We start from the raw sequence: 22,066 nt of genomic DNA on the forward strand, positions 1-22,066 counted from the left end.
GCCCCTTCCCTTGCCCATCAATGCCTGAGGCAGGTGGGAGAGCTGATCCTTACTTTAATTAGGGATATATTAAAGTTCACTTTTTCCTGTGTATAAAAATAATGTGTTTTTTTTATTTTCCAAACATCAATCTATATTATACGATTGAACATTTTTTGACTTTCAAACTAGCCTCCCCATCCACACACACTGTTTAAAGTGGAAGTCCCAGGATCACTGCTTTGACTTCCTGGTTGTCCCTCTGCAGCACTAATGAGGTCTGTGAGCCACCCTCCGATCAAAGGTGTGCCACATTCATTCCTTCCTGTGCTTCCAAAGGACATAGCGCTAGCCCGTGGGTGTGCGAGCCTGTGGGTGTGCGAGCCTGGGAGTGTGCAAGCCTGCGGGTGTGCGAGCGTGTGGGTGTGTGAGCCTTTGGATGTACAAGCCTTTGGATGTGCACGAACCAGACACTTCTCTTGCAAATGAGAGAAGTGAGCCTGAGAGGCTCAGAGGTCAAGTGATTTGTTCAAGGTGACTCAGAGTATAAAGGAACGCCAATGGAGGCCAGGCTCGTCTTATTTTGGAGCCTAGTCCCTAAAAGTGCTTGGAAGGCAATAGGATCAAGCGCTGACTCCTGCCAAGGAAGTTCCTGAGTAAAATGGAGTCTTTAGTAATATCTGTCATGAGGTGCGTACTCAGCTGTGCCCCTTGGCAGCGGAGTTCTATCTTGGTGCACAATCTCATTTCATTTCTAGTGTTTGCAAAGTACTCCTAGGGGAGGGGGAGCCTGAGTTCCTTTCCTTTCTCATGCCTGCTTTCCTTCCTGGGCTAGAGCTGGCCTGCCAGAGAGCAGCCAGCAGGTGGTGTTGTCTCAGTTAAGACGCTGTGAAATGGCAGGAAACTGGCTCCCAGCCTTTACTGTGTGGACGTCCCAGTCTTTGGTGACTGTCTCATGACCCACACCAGGACACTGACTTGTCTCCATTTCAGTGACTTGAGGGAGCCAAGGGCTTGGTGGAAGAAGAAAGTTAGAACAAACAAAGACCTTCCTCTGGCCTCAGCTCTGCAGAAAAGGCCTAATGACACCCCTACCACCTGGAATGGCCATGGCCCTGCCATTTGCCCCTCAAGACCCTCCCCCACCTCCTTATCTGAACTAACACTCCGGTCTCCAGATCTATGAAGTAGGGTCACTCGCAGCACCCCCTTTCAGCATTGACTGTGTTGGCACTAGCGTTCCGTTCCAACCCAGTTTACTTGGAGATAGGGTCAGATACAGAGGGTGAGGGCCCGACTGTAAACCCAGGCTGATTTAGCTGGACTTCTGGCCCAGTGGTTGTGAATCCTGATGCCCACAGCCCCCTTCCAGACTGACCTATGGGCCTTGGAGAGATTCATGTATTAACCTATTCAGTCTAAAGACTGCAGATAAAGAGAGTCACAGGACAAGGCCTGGATGCTGCTGAGCACACTCCAGGAACCCATGTGTCTTCAGCACGCAAGCTCCCTGGACTCAACTCTGACATTTTCATGGAGATTTCATTGCATGGACATAGCTGATGAAGTTGTTAGCTGCGAGTAACAAACTGACGTCCGTCTGTCTGTCCTCCTAGTTCCCCCTAGCTCTCAAGTCCTGCCTTAGTTCTTCCAGAGACAGGCCCCCATGAAGCTCCCTAGGGACTTCAATCTTCAGACCACTTGCTGTTATTGAGAAAAATCCACCATTTTGAAGATTCCAGGCCTCTTAGAGGTCTTGTTATAGGGCACCGAGATGAAAACCAAACATCATGACTGCACCGCTCAGTTCACGTATTCTACACGGACCCCAAGATAACCTAGAAACTCGGTACTATCTTTTCCATCTTATAGAAAGAAAAACAAAGGTTTGGACAGGTTAATTTACTTATCCACACCATGTAACTAATAATAAGAAGTACAGTCTGGGGAAGCTAAAGAGATGGCTCAGCGGTTAAGAACACACACTGCCCAAGCAGAGGACCGGAGTTCCCAGAACCCCCTTCAGTCAGCTCACAACCATCTGTAGCCCCAGCTTCCGACACCTTCTGACCTGCAAGGACAGCTGTACTCCTATGAAAACACCCCCACAGAGACACATATGTATACATACAATTAAAAATAAAAAAATACAAAACAGGAAGTGTATGGGGGCATTCCAACCTTGGACTTTGTCTCCCAAATGCATGCTCTTTAACCACCCAAAGTGTTAGTAGCCTTCTTCCCCCCACCACCACACACATAGGGGAGAGAGAAAGAGAGAGAGGGAGGGAGAGAGAAGAGAGAGAGAGAGGGAGAGAGAGAGAGGGAGAGAGAAGAGAGAAAGAGAGAGAGGGAGGGAGAGAGAAGAGAGAGAGAGAGGGAGAGAGAAGAGAGAAAGAGAGAGAGGGAGAGAGAAGAGAGAAAGAGAGAGAGGGAGGGAGAGAGAAGAGAGAAAGAGAGAGAGAGAGAGAGAGAGAGAGAGAGAGAGAGAGAGAGAGAGCGCGTGCTCTGGCTTGAGCTGTAAATTTGCATCTCAGGAGGTTGGGAAATGACTTCCACTAATCTAGTAGAATAATCCCAGGGTTCTAAAGGACCATGTAGCTCACGCAGCCAGACACAGAGACTGTTGTCAACAATCTCTTTGTTGGTAGAAAGAAAGGTGAAGCCTTCTGAGAGTTCCAGTGGGTGGTGGCTGACCACCAGCCAACAGACTACGATCCATGATCACAGCCCTTAGTATCAGAGTCCTGCTAGCAGCTTCAGCCAACTGAAAATACGTCAGACTTTCTCCCCAGATTACTAAAACAGAAGCAGGGTAGGAGGGTGGAATCGATCAGTGGGCTGAGCCGTTGAGGGAAAAGAGAAGACAGACATTAAAATAGCAGCAGATGAATACCACGTAATTTCAAGCAGTCAATAATGTCACGCCAAAACGCTGGTACGGCCGCTGAGATAATTGCCCTTCTCCTGATTAGCATCTTTATGAGAAAAGGAAATGATTGCTGTGTGTGAGAAATCACGCTGCCTCTCGCTTCATAGGCAGTGGCGGTAATGGGAGACCAGGCTCCCAATCTGTAGGCTAGCCACACGTATAGCCTTTAAGGAGTGGGCATGGGATAAGTTAGTCTTTGGGGTCACCGTTCATCATTCAGGAGGTATGGGGGATACTACCGACTGAGCTGGATCTTATGTGTCTGGGTTTGGAGACTCTCCGATCCCTCATCAGAGCAAACATCCCCGTGTTTCACGACTGTAATAGGCTATTTGACAAGCTCACCTCTTATATCCCTTGCGGCTTTCCAAATTAAATTCCAAATCACCGAACATGCTCCCTGGGATCGGAACAGTGTGACAGTTCAATAAGTCATCCATTAAGGATGTCCGCATCTTCATCCCCAGAACCCCTGAACATGCTACTTTAGATGGTAGAAGGGACCTTGCAAACTTGAGTTCATTTTAAGGACCGTCAATTAGGAAATGTTTTGGATGAGATGGATGGAGTGAATGTAATTACATTCTCTTAAGAGAGAAGAGGGTGAGGATGGGTCAGGATAAGAGGGATAACAAAACAGAAGTTAAATGTGGGTGATGACATGGGGCCATTAGCCAGGGGGTGCAGGTGGCCCTGAGAAGTTGGAGCAGACCAGAAAATAAATGCTTCTAGAGTCCCTGAAAAACATCAGACCTGCTGAAATTTTGATTGTAGTTCGAAGAAGGTAGTTTTGAACTTCTAGCCTCTGGAACTGCAAAATATGAGTTTATTCTTGGAAGTTTGTTATAGCAGCAACAGAAAGCTGATGCTACCTCGGAAGGCCTAGCGCAGATGATGTCAACATCAAGATGCCAACACCTCCGATGACACAAGTTAGGGTTCTCTGAGAGGCGGAAACCTCAATTGAGAAAATGCCTCCATAAAATCTGCCTATGGGCAAGCCTGTTGGCTCTTCTCTTGATTGATGATGGATGTGGGAGGGCCCAACCCTTTATGGTGGTCCTGGACGGTGTAAGAAACTAAACTGAGCAATCCATAGGCAGCAAGGCAGTAAGTAGCATTGCTCCAAGGTCTCTGCTTCTGTTCCTGCCTATGTGTTGCTGCCTTGAGTTCCTGCCCCAACTTCTCTCGGTGACGGAGTATCCTCTGAAGCTTGTAAGCAGAAATGAACACTTTAATCCTCCAGTTGGTTCTGGTTTTATCACAGTAATAGGAACCCTAACGAAGGCAACGAAACTCTCTCTTACCCCCATACCTTCCATCAGGGTCTCCCATGCTAAAGCTGATATCCCAAGATTCACTTTTCCCAACTTTCCACTAACGCCGAGAATCACAGCTGCATCATGGTGTCAGCACAGGGAGAGGCCACTAGTGATAGTGTCAGTCACTGTGAACAGTGAATGGGCGTGGCGTCAGCGGATGCTTGTTATAGTCGAATGGGGCAGATTGACTAGTGTCGATAAACACATTGAGCACTGTGGTTTCTGAGACAGTTGATTCTTAGAAACTCTATGGGAAGTAGTGTTTACTACTGTGTTCATAGTGTCTTCACACAAGGGAAATGAGATATCATATGTGGGATTGCTGAGTCTCTGCCCAGGTCTGCTTCAATCAAGATCCCCAACCTTCACACAGGAGAATTCGCGACCCAGCCCCAGTCCCAGTCCACTATGCACCTCCAGTAAAAAGAGCAGGCTCTTGAGTGGACAGGCTCTCTGGGAAGTCTTCTCTAGCTCTAGTGGATATCCGGATCATGTAGGAACTTCCTATAACATTGGTTCCTGAGCCCATCTCCAGATATTCCAATGCAATATGTGCGGAGAGGGCACTGGGAAACTCACTTCCCAGGATGCTCCGGTTTCATCCAGTATTGCTGGTCAATGAATGACGTTGGGGTAACATGCAAGCTGATGACCATTGCACCTCTAAGACCAGCTGCTTCAGCACCTCAGGGCCTCAGGACTCTGCCACGATTCGTGCGAGGTTTTGCCAAATCAAAATAAGCATACTTTGATAAGCATACTGAGAGGAAATGGATACAGAGATGAGTATTGCCCACGAATTGTGTACCATCCTCATGTTCCCCCCAGATTTACAACAGCCAAGGGATCTTACATGTGCTTAGCTGCTTTTCAATAAAATACTTTTGTTATGCATCTTGATAACCTCACCAAGATTCAAAACCACATCTTCCGATACAGATTGCAATGAGCTGAAAAAGCCGGTGGATCTAATATGCTAAATGCACATGAATTATAGTTAGAATTGGAAAATTGAAAATACAATTCCACCATCCCTAACCTTCCACGATAGGGAAATTATTGACTAATGATCTCATAGAAGGCTTTCACCCTATGTGAGTGGGGGCTGTGGTTAGGTAGTTTGAGAGAGGACAAGAGGGATAATAGAGAAAGAGAAATACTCGCAACTCAGCTTTAACCTGCAGTTTGCCAGTGGAGGAGGGGTGACCATGGGGAAGCCCAGGAGAAAGCAAGACACCCAGGACTCACCAAGGCCAGCTGCTCCATGAACTTCCGGCTACTGTGTATTTAGGTCACATTATGCTCTGTTTGTCCTCTGGAAATGCACTGGACCCATTAATGAATTTATTCCGTGATTATCACTGTGTAGGGAGGCAGAAAGGAAGGGGTGGGAGGGGGAGCCAAACTCCAGATGTGAGCATTAATTTGTGAATGGCCTCTCATCTTAATCCTTCCAAACTGGAATCTGGGTCAATGGAGGCATAATCTCTTTCCCCTCCCCCCTCACTCTCCTAGGATGCTCCTTCCATGACCACCCTACTTGGTTCCCATCTCTCCACAGGCAAGGGAAAGACCTGCGTCTCCAGCCTGCACTCTGACTTGTGTGTTCTGTTTCCTTCAACTTCTGTGCTTTTTCAAACAGGAAAGGGAGGTCGCTTCCAGGGCTTCCTTCCAAGGTGCTGGATTGAGGGGCAATGAGGAGAGAAGAGGTGGAGAGGAAGGAGACCTTCTCCCTTCCTTTATGCATATGCTACACATAGAGGAGGGAAATGTGTCTGGAAAGAAGATTATGCAAGAGAAAAATATCACCATTCATGTTACACGTGGAGGAGGGAAATGTGTCTGGGACAGAAGATTACACAAGAGAATAATATCACCATTCTGTTGTCAATGATTGCTTGATCATGTATCTTTCTAGTGTGGCATAGAATTGTATATTTTATAAAAATAGTAAAACCCAAACTACCTTTGATCATTGATCAACTTTTATTTATTTATCAGAGAAGAAAAAAATACTTCGGTAGATTTCAAACAGACTGATTTCTATTGGGCTCCCACTGGTGCAGACAGGAAAGTCTTAAGGTTGCTTTGCCTTCTCTGGACAACTCCTCAAAAAGATGCTGCCCTGATCTGTGTGACTGTGTCCTTCATCTAGAAAGGGTAGTGGTTTTGTTTAATTGCTATTTTGGAGGGAGGGGAAGTTCGATGACACAGGGCATGCATGTGAGCAGGATAATGTGGGAGAGTTCCTTCTAAGAGTGATCAAAGAGCAAGGAAGATGTAGCCCCAAATTCAGCATCTCTCAGTTTGATGGTGGAATCTGCCAGAGCTATTGTTCCAGCACAGCAGTCTCTGGTCCACCTCCTTGAATGGGAGAGCTGGAAGAGGCCTGAGTTCTAAGACTTGGCTCCCTGGTTACGCATTTTCAACTTGTTTGCAGATATGCAAACATTTCTGATGAGGGTCTCTTGTGGATCGCCCCTCCACTGTGGAAAGGCGCAGTTGATACCTGGTGCTGTAACTAGAATCAAATGTTATTTCTGTTTCTTTCTGTCCATTTAAAATTTGCTCAGTAATGGGAGTCCCCCTGCCCAGATCTAGATGAATATATAGGTCTCCATGTTTGGGGTTATATTCTATATTAATGTAATAGCATTATATTAATATAGTACACAGAACTATAATGACTATATAGGAGTTATGTAATCCAACATGCTAAATTGGAATTTTACCCACAATATTGTTTTTACCCACGAAGCTGATGTGACTTGTTTGGTAATAAATTATTTAGTAATTTAATTTGCTCTGAGCTAAGGGTCAGAGCAAACCTAATTTACTCCTTGCCCTATTTGGTCATCTAAATGGCTCTTACATTTATCTGGTTAGATATCAACTCCTCAGTCTCTGTGAGTGTTCGCTATTGTTAGAAATCACCTTTGCTTCTGTCCCTCACTTTCCCCTTCCTGCCTTACTGACCCAATAGCTGCATTTGTTATTAGCTCAGCTGCAATCAGTGTATCTTCACTAAAATGTATAATATAGAGTTCACACAATGTATAATTTTGTAAGAAGTCAGAAGTTCATAAAGCATAGCCTAGTTCACATTCTCTCTTCAACTCTCTCATTTACCTACTTATGTATTTACTTGTCTATTGATAGATGATAGATAGATAGACAGACAGATAGATAGATAGACAGATAGATGATAGGTAGGTAGGTAGATAGATAGATAGATAGATAGGTAGATAGATGATAGATAGATAGATGATAGGTAGATAGGTGGATAGATAGATAGAAAGATAGATAGATAGATGGTAGATAGACAAATGGGTAGATGATAGGTAGACAGATGATAGATAGATAGACAGATAGATGATAGGTAGATAGGTAGATAGATAGATAGACAGATAGATAGATGATAGGTAGGTAGGTAGATAGATAGATAGATAGATAGATAGATAGATAGACAGATAGATAGATAATGAGTGGTTGGAACCAAATGTAGGTGCTCACATACACCTCCTTAAGCAGAAAGACAAAGATACATTCTAGAGGGAGCAGAGTGAAGTGGGGAGAGGTGTAAATCACGCACAGGAGGAATGAAAGACAGGCACATCAACACAGCTGCTTCGATCGAGACACGAGAGAAGGGCCTAAGTGTGGAGAGAAGGCACTCCTGGTCTAGGGCTGGGAAGATCATTAAGACATGGTTCTTCCTTCATGAACCGGCTTCCATCCACCTGCCTGGCCAATCTCACAGAACCTTTCCTAAGCCTGCTGTATCAGCTCCATTAATGTTTTTATCTGGTCCTCAAGCCAGACCTGGGATTTCCTTTCTGAAGTCATAGTCTTCTTTCCACCTAAACAGCCCATCTTCCGCTCACCCCCTCAGGAAAGCCTCCCTAGGTTCCAAAAAGAGCCTGACCCCCACTGTTCTTACAGCACCCTGTTTTCTGTGAGGAATCTCTCAAAGTCGGAATTAAATAAGAAATGTAAAATTAGGCATCAGTGTGTTTTTCCTACCTTGGGGTGTATCACCTGCCTTGGTCATTAATGTATTACTTATCCACTGGGGACATAGCTTGCATGCAGTAAACATTAATTAAGTAAATGAATAGTTTTCAGTTTTATCTCATGTAGCCCAGGTAAGCCTTGAATTGTCTATGTAGCTAAGGGTGACCTTTTGAACTCTTGATCTTTCTGCCTCCACCTCCCAAGTATTGGATCTGCAGGTATGTGCCATGTCTGGCTTAGTGGGTATTTTGTAAGATAAAGTCTTGCTGTGTAGCCCTGGTTGGCCTCAACTGTGCTGCCTCTACCTTCCAGGTACTGGGATTAAAGACGTGCAGTACCATTATTGACTCTGTTAATAATGGCTTAATAAAGTTGACATTTAGAACACCTTTTTCTATTTTCTCTCTCCCTTCTCCTCTAGCCCCAGTGCTCTTTCATTTTAATACCCTCCTTGTAACTTCTCTCTTTGGTTATGCAGTCTTGCCAAGGCTTCCCGTGGTGCAGGAGGACCACTCTTAGGAATCAATGTCCTTTCCTTTTCTCTGTACATTTTATCCTGGGAAAATGGTGAGGTGTTGCAGAGAATTCCTTAAGGTCATCATCCGAATCTTATCTGAATGAGGTTGCTATTCAAGGTGTGACTTCCAGACAGCTGCATTGGCACCGCCTAGGAGCTTTGTCTAATGCTACAGTCTAAGATCCATGCCACCCCAGAGTCTACCTTTCGATAGGACCCTAGGGTGGTGAGTCACAAAACACTGTGAAAGGTGTGTTTCCTGATGTGGGAGGCCCTTCTGCATCTTGTGAATATGTTTCTTTACCATGTGTTTGGTTAATAAAGAAGCTGATTTGACCAATAGTTAGTCAGGAGACAGCTAAGCAGAAAATCCAAGCAGAGATAGAGGGGAATAGGAGATGGAGTCTGGGAGACATCAGCAGCCACATGAAAAGCAAGATGTGAGGTAATAAGTCACAAGCCTAGGGTAAAATACAGAATAATAGAAATAGGTTAATTTTAGTTGTAAGAGCTAGTTAATAATAAGCCTGAGCTAATAGGCCAAAAGTTTGCAATTAATATTAAGTCTCCGAGTGGTTATTTGGGAACTGGCAGGCTCATGAGACACCTCCTGTTATAGTTTCCTACAGCTACCTAAATAAAAGGGAAAGCCTACTGCAATCATGTGCTGTGTCAAGGCAAGGGGGAGCATCTTGGAGTGATGATAACGAACAGGAATGGCGGGAGGCCAGTCTTGAGACCACAATGCTGGAGTATGAAAGGAGAGAATAACAGTTGAGCAGGGAGAGTCAGACTTGGCTAGCTCCTTGGTGATCCAGAGATATGTGTGAGTGGGATTCTAGGTGCAGGAGCAGAAACCAGATCTTTGTGAGCCTGCTGTGTAGAAGGCTGCCCAGGAGGAAAGTGGTCTTTACAGGAAAGCCAAGTCAGAGATAGAGGCTGAGGGTTCCCAAGCCTAGGAGCTGTCAGCTGACTTTCCTTTCGGTCATGAAGAGTGGTCGCATCAGCCTGCCTGTATGGCTGCCACCTGTGACACCCGTAGGTACCTAAGCAGGAAGTCTAGGAGAACTGCTAAGTATATAAGAAGCAGATTTAGAACAAAGGAGGCCCGGCTAATGTGCTTGCCTCCTGTCCTATTCTCTAGGAGATAGTTTTCCCAAAGATTGCTGGAAGACAAGCTCCAGAGAACTCATCCCCCTGGGGAGCTCAAGGGTTGACCATATGAACCAATAATACCCATCCTTGTATGTACAAGATGCACAAGTCAGTGACTAGAGACAAGGCTGTGGGTCTGTGACTTCACCCTCTCCATCCCAGCAGGGAGGAACCTAAGTATCTGTAAAGAGGAGGTTGCAGGTGTTATACAGTAGAACAAAGCTTGTCCCAGCATGTGTAAGGTCCTAGGCTAGATCTTCAGCTACTCAATAAATAAAGAAAAAGGAAGTCAAGGTGTAGAGAGCACAAGACCCTAAGGCTAGCCACTGATGCGGCCACAAACCGCCTTTCACATCCAGGCCCAATCCTCAGCCCTGCACATTTGTAGAGAACACATACACAAAGTCATCCGCAACCAAACATCTGCTCGAACCCAGTTCCCAGCAACTGCCTTATACATGTCCTTTAAAAAAAATCACACCCATGTGCATTTCCAGGGCCGACACAAGTTTGTGTGCCTCTTGCTGTTCCAACGAACTTTGCATCAAGTTTCCAAGACACCCACATGTATGGACCCATTCACAGCCAAGAGCCTATGACATCCCTGGAGTAGAATCTCCAACAATATGCAGGAAAAGAAATAGACAATTATATATAAGTAGACATTCAGAACAGCAGCAACTTCACAGCAATACAAAACTAAGAAACATCTGGAGGTGGCTGTATCTGGAGTTGCCAGGCAGGCCTTGAAAAATCCTCCTCTTGGTTTTTGATGCACACAATAGCCCCATGGACTAAAAACAAAGGTAGAGAGGCTGCAGGAGGCAAAGGGACCCTGGAATCTATAGGTGCCTAGGACTATATATTATCTCGGCCATCCTACTGCCTCCTGCAATGGAAGAGAATGCTCTTGGGACAGATACGGACAGGCATGACTCCAGCGGCTTGGATTTGAATTATAGCTTTACTGCTTTCTATTTCTGTGCACCTATGGAATTTTGTCAGTCTTTCTGTGCCTTGCTTTCTTTGTATGTTGAAGGTAGTAATGGCACTTACTTACAGAGTAAGATGAGGCAGACATGCCAAGAACAAGTAAGTTCCTCAGACACTCTCCACGTCCCTCTCCGTACACTGGTCTAGATGCGGCTCCTAGTTACTAGCCCAGAGTTTCCCCTGCACACTCTTTCCCCACCAGGATTTATAAATTTATATCTCCTCTCGCTTTTTTTTTGTTTGTTTGTTTTTAACAGTTGAGGATTTGGTGGAGAGTTTGGAGGAATAGTGTAGAATGCAGGCTCACGAGACCAGACAGTTTCTCTCTTGATGGGGCTGTCCCTGAGCCTGAAGATCAGATCACCAATGTCTGGGCTGAAAACCAGGTTCAAGGGGTGCTGGGAGGTCTCAGCCTCCTACCTTTCAATGGGTGTGCAGGAAGATCAGAAGAGCTCTCTCCCTCCTTCTCCCTCCCTCCCTCCCTCTCTCCCTCCCTCCTCTTCCTTCCCCCCCTCCACATACACACAGTTCACCACTCCTCTCCAGTCTATTTCTTTCCTAAGAAAGGAGGCTGGTAATACTCTAAAGCAGTAGTTCTCAATCTATGGGTGGCGACCCCTGGATAAACCTCTATCTTTCAAAGTATTTACATGGCGACGATTTCCAACACTGACAAAATTTCAGTTATGAACTAGCAACGAAGGAATTTTGTGGTGGTGGGGGTCACCGCGACATAAGGAACTATATTAAAGGATGGCAGCATTAGGAAGGTTTGAGAACCACGGTTCAAAAGAAACAATATACAAAGGACTCTCTCTAGTCTCTCATTATTAGACTCAGCTAAAAGCCTTTCCCTTCCATCTAAAGCAGTTCCCATCCTCTGGTGTCCTCTTGGCTTTCAGTGCGCTCCCAGGTGATCTGAGATCCTGAAGCTATTCTCATCCTGTTGCCCTGGGAATTTCAGCACTCCTGGAACAACCTGTTCCTCGCTCCTCCCGCTGCCTCCTCCCCTTCCAGTCCGTTTTTCAGCGGGGCCCCAGCTGAACTCTCCGGAGAGACACTCTCTGACTCTGTCCCCAGAGGAGAAAAAGGGAGGGGGAGGAGGAGAGGAGGGAGCCACAAAGGGCGGAGGCCGGGGAGCTCAACCAGAGAGGGGCTGCTGAAGGCTGCGTCTGCAGCAAGAAGGCTTTTCTGCTGCCTGGTAACCAGCTGCTGGAATACACAGAGAGAGGCTGGGAGTAGGGGCAGAGGCTTTTTGACGTCAGGACCAGGCAAGGGGATCGGGCCAGCTATCCTAGCCAGACCAGAGACAGCTGGGCTTTCGGCTGGAGAGAAGCCCAAAGCAAGGCGCGGAGCGTGAGTGAGTTGGGGGTGTGGAAGTCGGTTTCTGGGGCGCAGCATGCCCCCTGCCCCTGGGTCATGGAGATCTCCCTGGTGCCTCTGGAGAACGGCAGTGCCATGACACTCAGAGGAGGAGGGGAGGCAGGGGCAAGCTGTGCGCAGACCCTCAGGGGAGAGTGTGGGTTCCCTCCGACGGCTGGGCTCAGTAATCAGTCCAAAGAACCTTCACCGAGGGGGCGCGCCACGCCAGGGGATGAGGACCAAGGGGGGAGGCCTTTGCCCTCTCTGCCTCGGAAGCTGCCACAGCCTAGAGAGCCATCTGCCAATAATGAGGAGGAAGAAGGCGACCCTGGCCTGGGCACAATGGAGGAGGACCAGGCTCCACAGGGCGCAGGGTCGCTCCATCACCAGCGTGTCCTTATAAACATCTCAGGGCTGCGCTTCGAGACGCAGCTGGGCACCCTGGCACAGTTTCCCAATACCCTCCTGGGGGACCCAGCTAAGCGCCTGCGCTACTTCGACCCCCTGAGAAATGAGTACTTCTTCGATCGCAACCGGCCCAGCTTCGATGGCATCCTTTATTACTACCAGTCAGGGGGTCGCCTGCGCAGGCCGGTCAACGTCTCGCTGGATGTGTTTGCAGATGAGATCCGTTTCTACCAGCTGGGGGACGAGGCCATGGAGCGCTTTCGGGAGGATGAGGGCTTCATCAAGGAAGAGGAGAAGCCCCTTCCTCGCAACGAGTTCCAGCGCCAGGTGTGGCTAATCTTCGAATACCCAGAAAGCTCCGGGTCCGCAAGAGCCATCGCCATCGTGTCGGTCTTGGTCATCCTTATCTCTATCATCACCTTCTGCTTGGAGACTCTGCCTGAGTTCAGGGATGAACGGGAGCTGCTCCGCCACCCGCCAGTGCCGCCCCAGCCCCCAGTCCCCGCCCCAGGGGCCAATGGCAGCGGGGCCGGCGCCCCTTCCTCTGGCCCCACAGTGGCACCACTCCTGCCTAGGACCTTGGCTGACCCATTCTTCATTGTGGAGACTACATGTGTGATCTGGTTTACTTTTGAGTTGCTTGTACGCTTCTTTGCCTGTCCTAGCAAGGCAGAGTTCTCTAGGAATATCATGAACATCATTGATATTGTGGCCATCTTCCCCTACTTTATCACCCTGGGCACCGAGCTGGCAGAGCAACAGCCAGGAGGCAGTGGTCAGAACGGGCAGCAGGCCATGTCCCTAGCCATCCTCAGGGTGATCCGCCTGGTCCGGGTGTTCCGCATCTTCAAGCTCTCCCGGCATTCCAAGGGGCTGCAGATCCTGGGTAAGACTTTGCAGGCGTCCATGAGAGAGCTGGGGCTGCTCATCTTCTTCCTCTTCATCGGAGTCATCCTCTTCTCCAGCGCCGTCTACTTCGCAGAGGCGGACAACCAGGGGTCCCATTTCTCCAGTATCCCAGATGCCTTCTGGTGGGCAGTAGTCACCATGACCACTGTAGGCTACGGGGACATGAGGCCCATCACGGTGGGAGGCAAGATTGTGGGTTCACTATGCGCCATCGCTGGGGTCCTCACCATTGCCCTGCCTGTACCTGTCATTGTCTCCAATTTTAATTACTTCTATCATCGGGAGACTGACCACGAGGAGCAGGCTGCCCTGAAGGAGGAGCAAGGCAACCAGAGGCGTGAGTCTGGGCTGGACACAGGGGGTCAGCGGAAGGTCAGCAGCAGCAAGGCCTCCTTCTGCAAGACTGGGGGTTCCCTGGAGAATTCTGACAGTATCAGAAGGGGCAGCTGCCCCCTGGAAAAGTGTCACCTCAAGGCCAAGAGTAACGTGGACTTGCGAAGGTCCCTATATGCCCTCTGTCTGGACACTAGCCGGGAAACAGATTTATAAAGAGATGGGTGACAGTGGAGCTAGGAACAGGGATGGGTGGCCCTCTTGAGCTTGGTTATCTGTTTTATACCACAGAGTATTTTAAGCCCACCTGGTCACTGATTTATGGATGTTTGCCTTTCTCCTTTTCACCCTCCCCACCTCCCTATCCTCTAAGGTCTCCATTTTTTCCCTCCTCTTTGCATAACCCCAAGGGTCACCTATTTTTAAGAAGTATCATATTCCATGACGCAGGAGCTGTTGAAGTGGTGGGCTCTGTGAGATGGATGTATTCCTAACCAGTTTTCTATACCCAGCAGAGGAATAACTCAAACAAAAAATGACTTTAAATAGCCCGGATCCCGTGGGATTCCATAGCCCTCCCTATCCCTACGTTCCAAATTTACTTTACATGTGATTATATTTGTGTATGGGGCAAATATTGTTTTTATGGCTGATGAGTACATGTTTGTACAGCGGTGCACATGAAGAATATTTGGGTGTGTTCTTAAGATATACTTTAAATTGCAAAAGAGTTGGGGTCATCTTTTCTTAGCACACGTCGGGTCAGAGACCCTGAAAAAGCTGTTCACGTTCCTGTGCTATTGGAGCTTTGTGTCTAGGGTAGAGAATGTTCTAGAAGACCAGCACATAGTTTTTCTTTTCCTTTCCTCTTTCTTTCTTTCTTTCTTTCTTTCTTTCTTTCTTTCTTTCTTTCTTTCCCCATAAATATTTCTTGTGATTTTTCAGAGAAGCATTTTAATGACGTTGAAAGAACGCATTTGAGAACTCATCCTTTTCATTTTGATACCAAGAAATAAAATGCGACTCCATTGGGGCAAGTGCTGGTTTTTCTACTGCTGTTGTGTGTTTTGACATGGTAGCCGTGAAGTCTGCCACTTGCTGTCTGGTTTCAGAGTCAGTGCAAATGAGTTGACGGGGCCAGACAACCTAGGGAGCTCAGCATTTTCCTTCTGAGCTTAGAAGGGCGATAGACAGATTGCTTGTGACATAGATGATTACAGTCAGTACAGACAGTCGAAGGGGATTAAAGAAAAGGGGTGGCGAGCCCGCCCTGCAAGTGTCCTCTTGTGGCACCAGCTCTGAGTTTCTCAAGGTTGTCTCCTTTATTCTAAGTCCTAAGTCCTTCTTGTTACTGTTCCCAGTGTTCTGAGAAGCAAGGCTGATAATGCTCACAGACAGGCCTAGTCAGAGGAGTACAGTCTGGTCAAGGTCACTGGGGGAAAGCGCCTGCCTGTTCACTACCCTGGAGCCTGGTTTGGCAGAGGTGTGAGCCATGGATTCCTGGTGGGGAATATGGGAGGTTTCCTTGTTCCAGCTAAAGGACAAACTGTGGGTTGGCCCCCATAACCCTTAAACTCAGAATGAGTCTTGTTGTTCCTCCTTCAGCTGGACGGTTTGGGGCGTAACCCCACAGCAGGTTTTATTCCAGCCGTGGTGTCTCTCTGGGTTCCTGAGCTGTCTGGGTTCCTGCTGTTGCTTTTTCTAGCAATACAGGCTGGTGGTTTTACAGCCTCCCTGGGGAAGGCGGCTGGTCCAGTCATCCCTCCTTCAAGATGACACTGGGTTTAGTGGCTAATTCTGAGGGTGTGGCTGGGCCCCCCTATTAATGATTCACTAAGTTCAAGTCTAAGAGGTGTGGCTTTCAACAAGGCAGGATATAAAAAGCGGTGTCTGAAAACCCAGTCATCTCTAGTCAAGAACTGTTCTGATAGCAGCTGATCGGCAGGGGTGCCAGAAGGACTTGGAAGCCTGCCTGCCTCTGTTGGTTTTCAGTTCACACTAAAGCTCAAGAGGGAGGAGCAAGAGGCCTGTTGGTTTGTGATTTGCGGTGTGCCTAAGCAGGGCACCTGCCAGAGTCCTGCTCCACAGTGTCTCCTCCGACCACTTGGTGCTTTGTTTGAAAGCTAGTGTTTGAGATTGGGCACGGGCCTGGGAATTGGATCTGGGAGGTAGCTGCTTCCAGTTCCATCTTCTCTCCTGGCAAAGTAAAACAGATGCCACACAGATTGGCAGGAAGGCAGGCCGAGCTGCCCTCAGGGTTCAGGTTTATCCCGGTGTTTAATGAAGTATTGGCCCATTTATAAAGACTTACATCTTTGAGGTGTCCAGGGAATGGGTGCAGTGTCCACACATGCTTAGCGGCAGAGTGGAGGAAATAAGGAAACAAGACTGTTGTTCCTCTGGGGGGAGGGGCTGCTGCTGGGGTACCCTACCCAGTTCAGGTCTACAAAAAGACACCAAGGTGGTTTAACTAGGCTTTCCCAGTCCCCTGTTCCAGGGTCCTACTCTAGATAGTGACGGCAGGGGACCTGTTCCAGGCCACTAGAAAGACACTCACAGAGTGATTCAAAGTGGCTCAGAGTTTCCACATCCCCCGCCCTGGCCCTGCTTCAGTCAATCTGCCTGCCACCGTGGTTTGCCTTGCGTTCTGGCACCAGGAAAGCTGCCTGAGGTTTGGACTATCTCTGGGCTAGCCTTGCTGGAGGTGTTTCTCCCACAGTCTCCCATCCTCCTCATCTCTGTAGCCTTGCTTTTCCACATTCTTCCCCTTGAAGAGATGAAATCAAGTAGCTTCAACCATGGTTGTTCATCCTCACGTTTCTTCCTGGCTCCTCCAGCAGGAAACCTGCCTTCCGCATGGATAAGGCAGACTCAGAACTGGGGGCTGTGCTTTGGGAGGGGAGCACTGCATCCCTTCCCCCTCCTTTATTTCTGTTTTGGTGTTTACAGGTTTTTCTTTACCTGCTGTGGGTTTGAGGTGGGGACGAAGAGAAGAATCTTGGACTTTTGCAGAATCTCCAGCTTCTTGGCGGACCCAGCTGGGGCTGCTCCCTGGAGAAGGTTCAGACAGTTCAAGCTGCTGGTCCTTGAGTTCTCCCAGGAGTTTGGATTGCATTATTCTACCTGATGCAACCCTCTCTGCCTTGGGGTGGGTGGAGCAGACTTTCTTTGGGGGAAGGGACACATAGTTCTGAGTGCCCTCCAGAAATGGCAAGATTGCTTACAGTGGAGTTTGGTCCTGGGTGAAGGTGAAGTGCTCTTTTTTCTCTGTTGTGTGCCTACTGTCTTCCAGTGTGGTGCGGGACGCTGGAACAAACGGTCGGACACCATCCCTTCTTTCAAATGCTTCCAGACTCACAAGGAAATAGCTGGTCAGTGTAAAACAAAACCCAAGTCCTACAAGACAATGAGTGATCGAGTCCCCTCCTAGGGATTCTCAAATGGTGTCGAGGGTCACGTGGACTTTGGTCTGTGGCACTGAAGACTACCTAGAGAGTTCAAAGACGAATTCCAGGAGCAGCCACTGTCCTGTGTCATTGTCCTTCCAGGTGGTGTCTTGACTTAGGATTGAGGGCCACAGTGCAAGCTCCAATCTTGCTAAGGTGTGGGGGTGGGTTTGACTTTTTACTAGTCGGCAGCATTTCTGAAAGGGACCAGCTTGTAAATGCTTTAGGTGCTGTAGGCGGAGGCAAAATCTAGCCTACTGTAGGTATTTATATAACCATTCAAAGCGTAATCCTTTACCAATGTAACATCTGCCCCTGCTGGAGAGCTGCACGCTGTCACTTTGGCTTAGCTGTCACACAGAGTTGCCTCTTGGGGGTTTCATCACCCAAGCCCAGATCTGTGCCCCTGATTTCCTGTGTTCAGTTTCATTTGTATTTATCAACAGAGCCTGTGGAGAGGGCAGTGCCCCACTCAGAAAACGACTTTGGGAAAGACTTAGCTTTCTCCTGCCAGTTTGTGAAGGTCGGCTTTTGCCACCTGCCAGTGGAGCAGCTTGCTCTGTGCTCAGGGAGGAGGGAGGAAGTGCCACATTGGACATCCTGCCCAGGGTTTTCCTTAAGTTGCTGGTGGAAGGGTGCAGCCTACAAGAGCGTGGACACCCTCCTTCCCATATTTGACATTTTACACTGCATAGGCAGCCCAGGGGATGATCTTCAGTGACCTTTTGTTGTGTGCATGCATGTGTGTATGTGTGTGTGTGTGTGTGTGTGTGTATGTGCGTGAGAGAGAGAGAGAGAGAGAGAGAGAGACAGACAGACAGACAGACAGACAGACAGACAGACTTTGGATTGGTTTAGCCTCTGTGGTGCACATGGTATGGACAAGCTACAGCATTAAGCACAGATGAGGATGAGGGTGTCATGGCCTCCCCTGGAGTGAGTGTGCTCCAGCCCACAGACCTCCAAACATAGAAAGATGCCATCACCCCTTTGGTGTTGATTTTTTAATGTCAAACTGTGTATCATGGGTTGTTTCATCTGGAAGAGCTCTTACATGTTACCTAGTTTGTCTCACCCATTTTGCAGATGGACAAGCTGAGGTCTGGAAAGAGGTGATTATCAGTGTGAGATCAGAATTGCTTCCCCTTGGCTCCAAGACTGGATTTCTCTCAGGAAGCCTACATGCAAGTTGCATACCTAGCCTCTAGAGGTGCATCCTCACCTCACAATGTATGATTCTTGCATCCAGCTCTCTGGGACAGCTCTTCTGGGTCCTTGTTAAGACAAATCAAGTTGTATTTATTCCTTTTCAAGCATTTATAGGCTCGGGGGGATTCATATTTTTAAAGAGGCAACAGTAAAGTTTAACAAGTCACAAGGTCAGAACAGGAATATGGGGCCCATGGGGACAGAAAGGAGATACCATGTTTTCCTACAACAGTAGAGCTCTCTGCTAGAGCTGGGGGCATGGAAGGCCCAAATGAAAACCAAAGAACCAGTTGCTGGTACCCCAGAGAAATACCTTTGAGTCTAAAGGCATGGGTGGTTGATAAGTCTGGAAGATAGTGAAGAACACATTATTTTAGAGTTAGCTAATACACAGGGTCCATCTTCCTGCCCTGGGCACCTCCACTCAACTCCACTGAAGTCCCTGATCCTGCAGTCCCTGACCAGCCTTTGGAACTGGTTGCTGTCCCCTTTCTTGTGTTTTAGATACTGGACTGGAAGGTGTTTGCCACAGACAGTGCTGATTTTTTGACACAGATCAAGTCCCTGTCATGTGACAGTGAGAGGTCATAGTGAGTTGTTGAACTCTGAGTTCACGTACTCAAAAACAACAACAACAAAAATAAATAAAGTGTGGCATCTTTGGGCTTTAAGTTTTTTTGTTTCTTACAATAATTGGTCTCCTAAAACAGGCTCCTTTGAGAATTCTTCAGTTCCATTGTTTAGTAAGCATATAAATTGTATGTGTGTCGGGGGGTTGGTTTTGTATATGTGTGTGTGATTTTTTGAGACAGGGTTTCTCTGTGTAGTTTTGGAGCCTATCCTGGAACTCTCTGTGTAATCCAGGTTGGCCTCAAACTCACAGAGATCTGCCTGCCTTTGCCTCCAAAATGCTGAGATTAAAGATGTGTGCCACCACCCGGTTTACACAGCATGAGACCGCATACTCATAAACGGTGTTTTAACCCAAGCCCCCCTTCAGGGTTCCCCAAGAGCCAATAACACGACACAACAACAGTGTATTACCCATTACAAGCCTCCACATCTTCTCTTTGGAAACGCAAGAGCTGATTGGCAGCTTTGCTCCTCACAGCCGTCACCTTGGTAGACTACCATAACCACGGAGCTCACTCCCGCCTGGATGATGTCAGAACCCTCTGCCCCTGACAGGACAGTGTCCTTGTGCTTGGTTTCTCTTCCAAGCTTTCCTCCACGGAGGCCAGTTTCATTTTTAAATGGACGTAGTCACCTAGGCGACTGAAGTGAGTGGTCTCATTCGCACCCAGGGAGCCACCACATCCAGCTGCCATTCAAGGTGCGTGTCCATCCTGGGCAACTGACATTTGCTGTCACATCTCTTCCCTTATCCCACTCCCTGGATCACACAGTTGCTCTTCCCTGTTCCCGTTTGGCTGTGGTGATGTCACCTCCGAAGCCCACGTCATCTCGGGTGGAGTCATCTAGGGAATCACCCTCTTCCTGGTTTTCCTGCGTCTCTTTCCCATCTCCAGACTGCCTTGCCTGTAATTTCCACAGTATTCTCCCCAGAGGACAGCTCTTGCCATCACATCAGTCCAGGGCTCTTGAGCTGTACCCAGTGCCCTAAACCTGACTCTGAAAGCCTTCCAGAGTGTGATGCCAAATCCATCTACTCCACGAAGCCGAACTCAGTCTCTCCAGTCCAAAGCCATTCTCCTTCTTGCCGGTTTCTTTCACAAATGTGTTCTACGCACCTGTGGGTGACTGGTGGCTTTCCCTCATCTCCTCCACCCGAGCTCAAATTCCTTCTTAGGGCAGGATATCACTCAGCACCCTCCTAATAATCTCAACATTTCTAATGTAAGAAAGAGGGCTCACTTGTTCGTCCCAGCCGCCTGGCTAGATTAGCCCTGAAATAACCAAACAAAAACTGTATTCATTAAAACACTGCTTGGCCCATTATCTCTAGTTTCTTATTGGCTAATTCTTACATCTTAATTTAACCCATTTCTATTAATCTGTGTATCACCACATGGCAGTGGTTTACCATGTAAAATTCCCAGCGTGTGTCTCTGGCAGACCCATGGTGTCTCTCCGACTCTGCCCTGCTTTCTTCCAGCATTCAGTTCTGTCTTCCCTGCCTACCTGAGTTCTGCCCTACCAACTGGCCAGGCAGTTTCTTTATTCATTAATGCTAATCACACCACACAGAGGGAACTCCCACATCTCTCTAATCCAGCTTTAGTAGCAAGTACAAACTCAACTTTTCTTTTTACTTAGAATGCAATTCCAGGCTCCTACGTGAGCATTGTCCTTGAATGAGTGATACACTGTTCTTGGCCTCCAGGAAGCTGTGGGAGAATGGCACTCATTCACTGGTCATGTCCCTCTGCTCTGTCCTGTGCACCAAAAATGCAGTCCAGGTGGATGTAATAAGTCCTGTGGGAAAGAGTGAGCCGAAGGGTAGAGGTGGCAAGCTAGGAAAGCCAGGACCCTGAGGACGGGTAGAGTGACCGAGTCTGGTTTCCCAAGGACAACCGCGGCATGCGTGTTATAATGACCACTCACGAGGAGGTGAGAGTAATATGGTGGCGGCATTTTCTCCTTCCGTTGCTATCAGCTCTATTTTGGGAGCCCTGAGTCACGTGGTTAGTTTATGATAATAAAAGCAGCAGCCGCGCCTGGAGAGCCAAGGTCAACCAGGCCCCCACAGATGTTCTAAGTTCCTCTACACCAGCTGTTCAGCTGGATGCTGGAGTTTCAGTATAAACCAGACATTGGGGAACCTTCTGTGGTTTTAATCCAGTCCTACAACCACAACCCAGTCCTCAGCTCAAGACTTTGGGATGTATGAAGCAAGGAATGAATGTAAAATTGAAAACAAAACTGTAGTAGCAGCGTAATTAAGGAGATTCAGAAAGTCCTGTGCCTCACTTACTGCTTTGTTGTTGATATTGAGAAATGTCAAATGTCTAGTTATTTCAGAAATACACTATGTTTTCTGTTCAGCTGGCATTGGTCACTCTGGTTGATGTTTAAAGTTTTTAGAATTTATTCTTGGACAATTTCATTCACACACACACACACATGCACTCTCTGCACACTCACCACACACACACATGCACACACACACACACACACACACACACACACACACACACACACACCATGATGTGCGACTATACCGTGAATAAAATGGCTTTGACTGCCAAAAGCTCTTTGGCCAGGAGTGAGACCTTATGAGCCCATTCCACATGTTGGAATGTTCACGGTTCCTTCTTGTATAGGTTTTGTGCAGGTAATCACAGCTGTGGTGAGCTCTAGAGCATGCTGGCTATGGCATCTCTAGAAGACAGCCTTTCACAGGCCTCTTCTAAAAAAAAAAAAAAGAAAGTTATTTTTTGCATATGAGTGCTGCTTTGCCTGAAAGAGTCAGAGGTCAGCCTCAGAGCCCCTGGAGCTGCAGAGTCACAGATGGTTGTGAGCTGCC

The 22,066-nt window shown here is 47.8% G+C and overlaps 1 protein-coding gene across 1 annotated transcript; it reads left to right on the forward strand.

Moving 5' to 3' along the window:
* The first annotated feature begins 11,990 nt into the window (after positions 1 to 11,990).
* Kcna5 (potassium voltage-gated channel subfamily A member 5) lies at positions 11,991 to 14,956 on the forward strand. The gene has a single exon (XM_075982708.1). It carries the CDS (start codon positions 12,332 to 12,334, stop codon positions 14,138 to 14,140), a length of 1,809 nt encoding a protein of 602 aa, XP_075838823.1. The 5' UTR covers positions 11,991 to 12,331; the 3' UTR covers positions 14,141 to 14,956.
* Positions 14,957 to 22,066: the final 7,110 nt, after the last annotated feature.

The sequence above is a fragment of the Microtus pennsylvanicus genome, chromosome 8 (assembly GCF_037038515.1).
Source record: "Microtus pennsylvanicus isolate mMicPen1 chromosome 8, mMicPen1.hap1, whole genome shotgun sequence".
Classification (NCBI taxonomy): Eukaryota; Metazoa; Chordata; class Mammalia; order Rodentia; family Cricetidae; genus Microtus; species Microtus pennsylvanicus.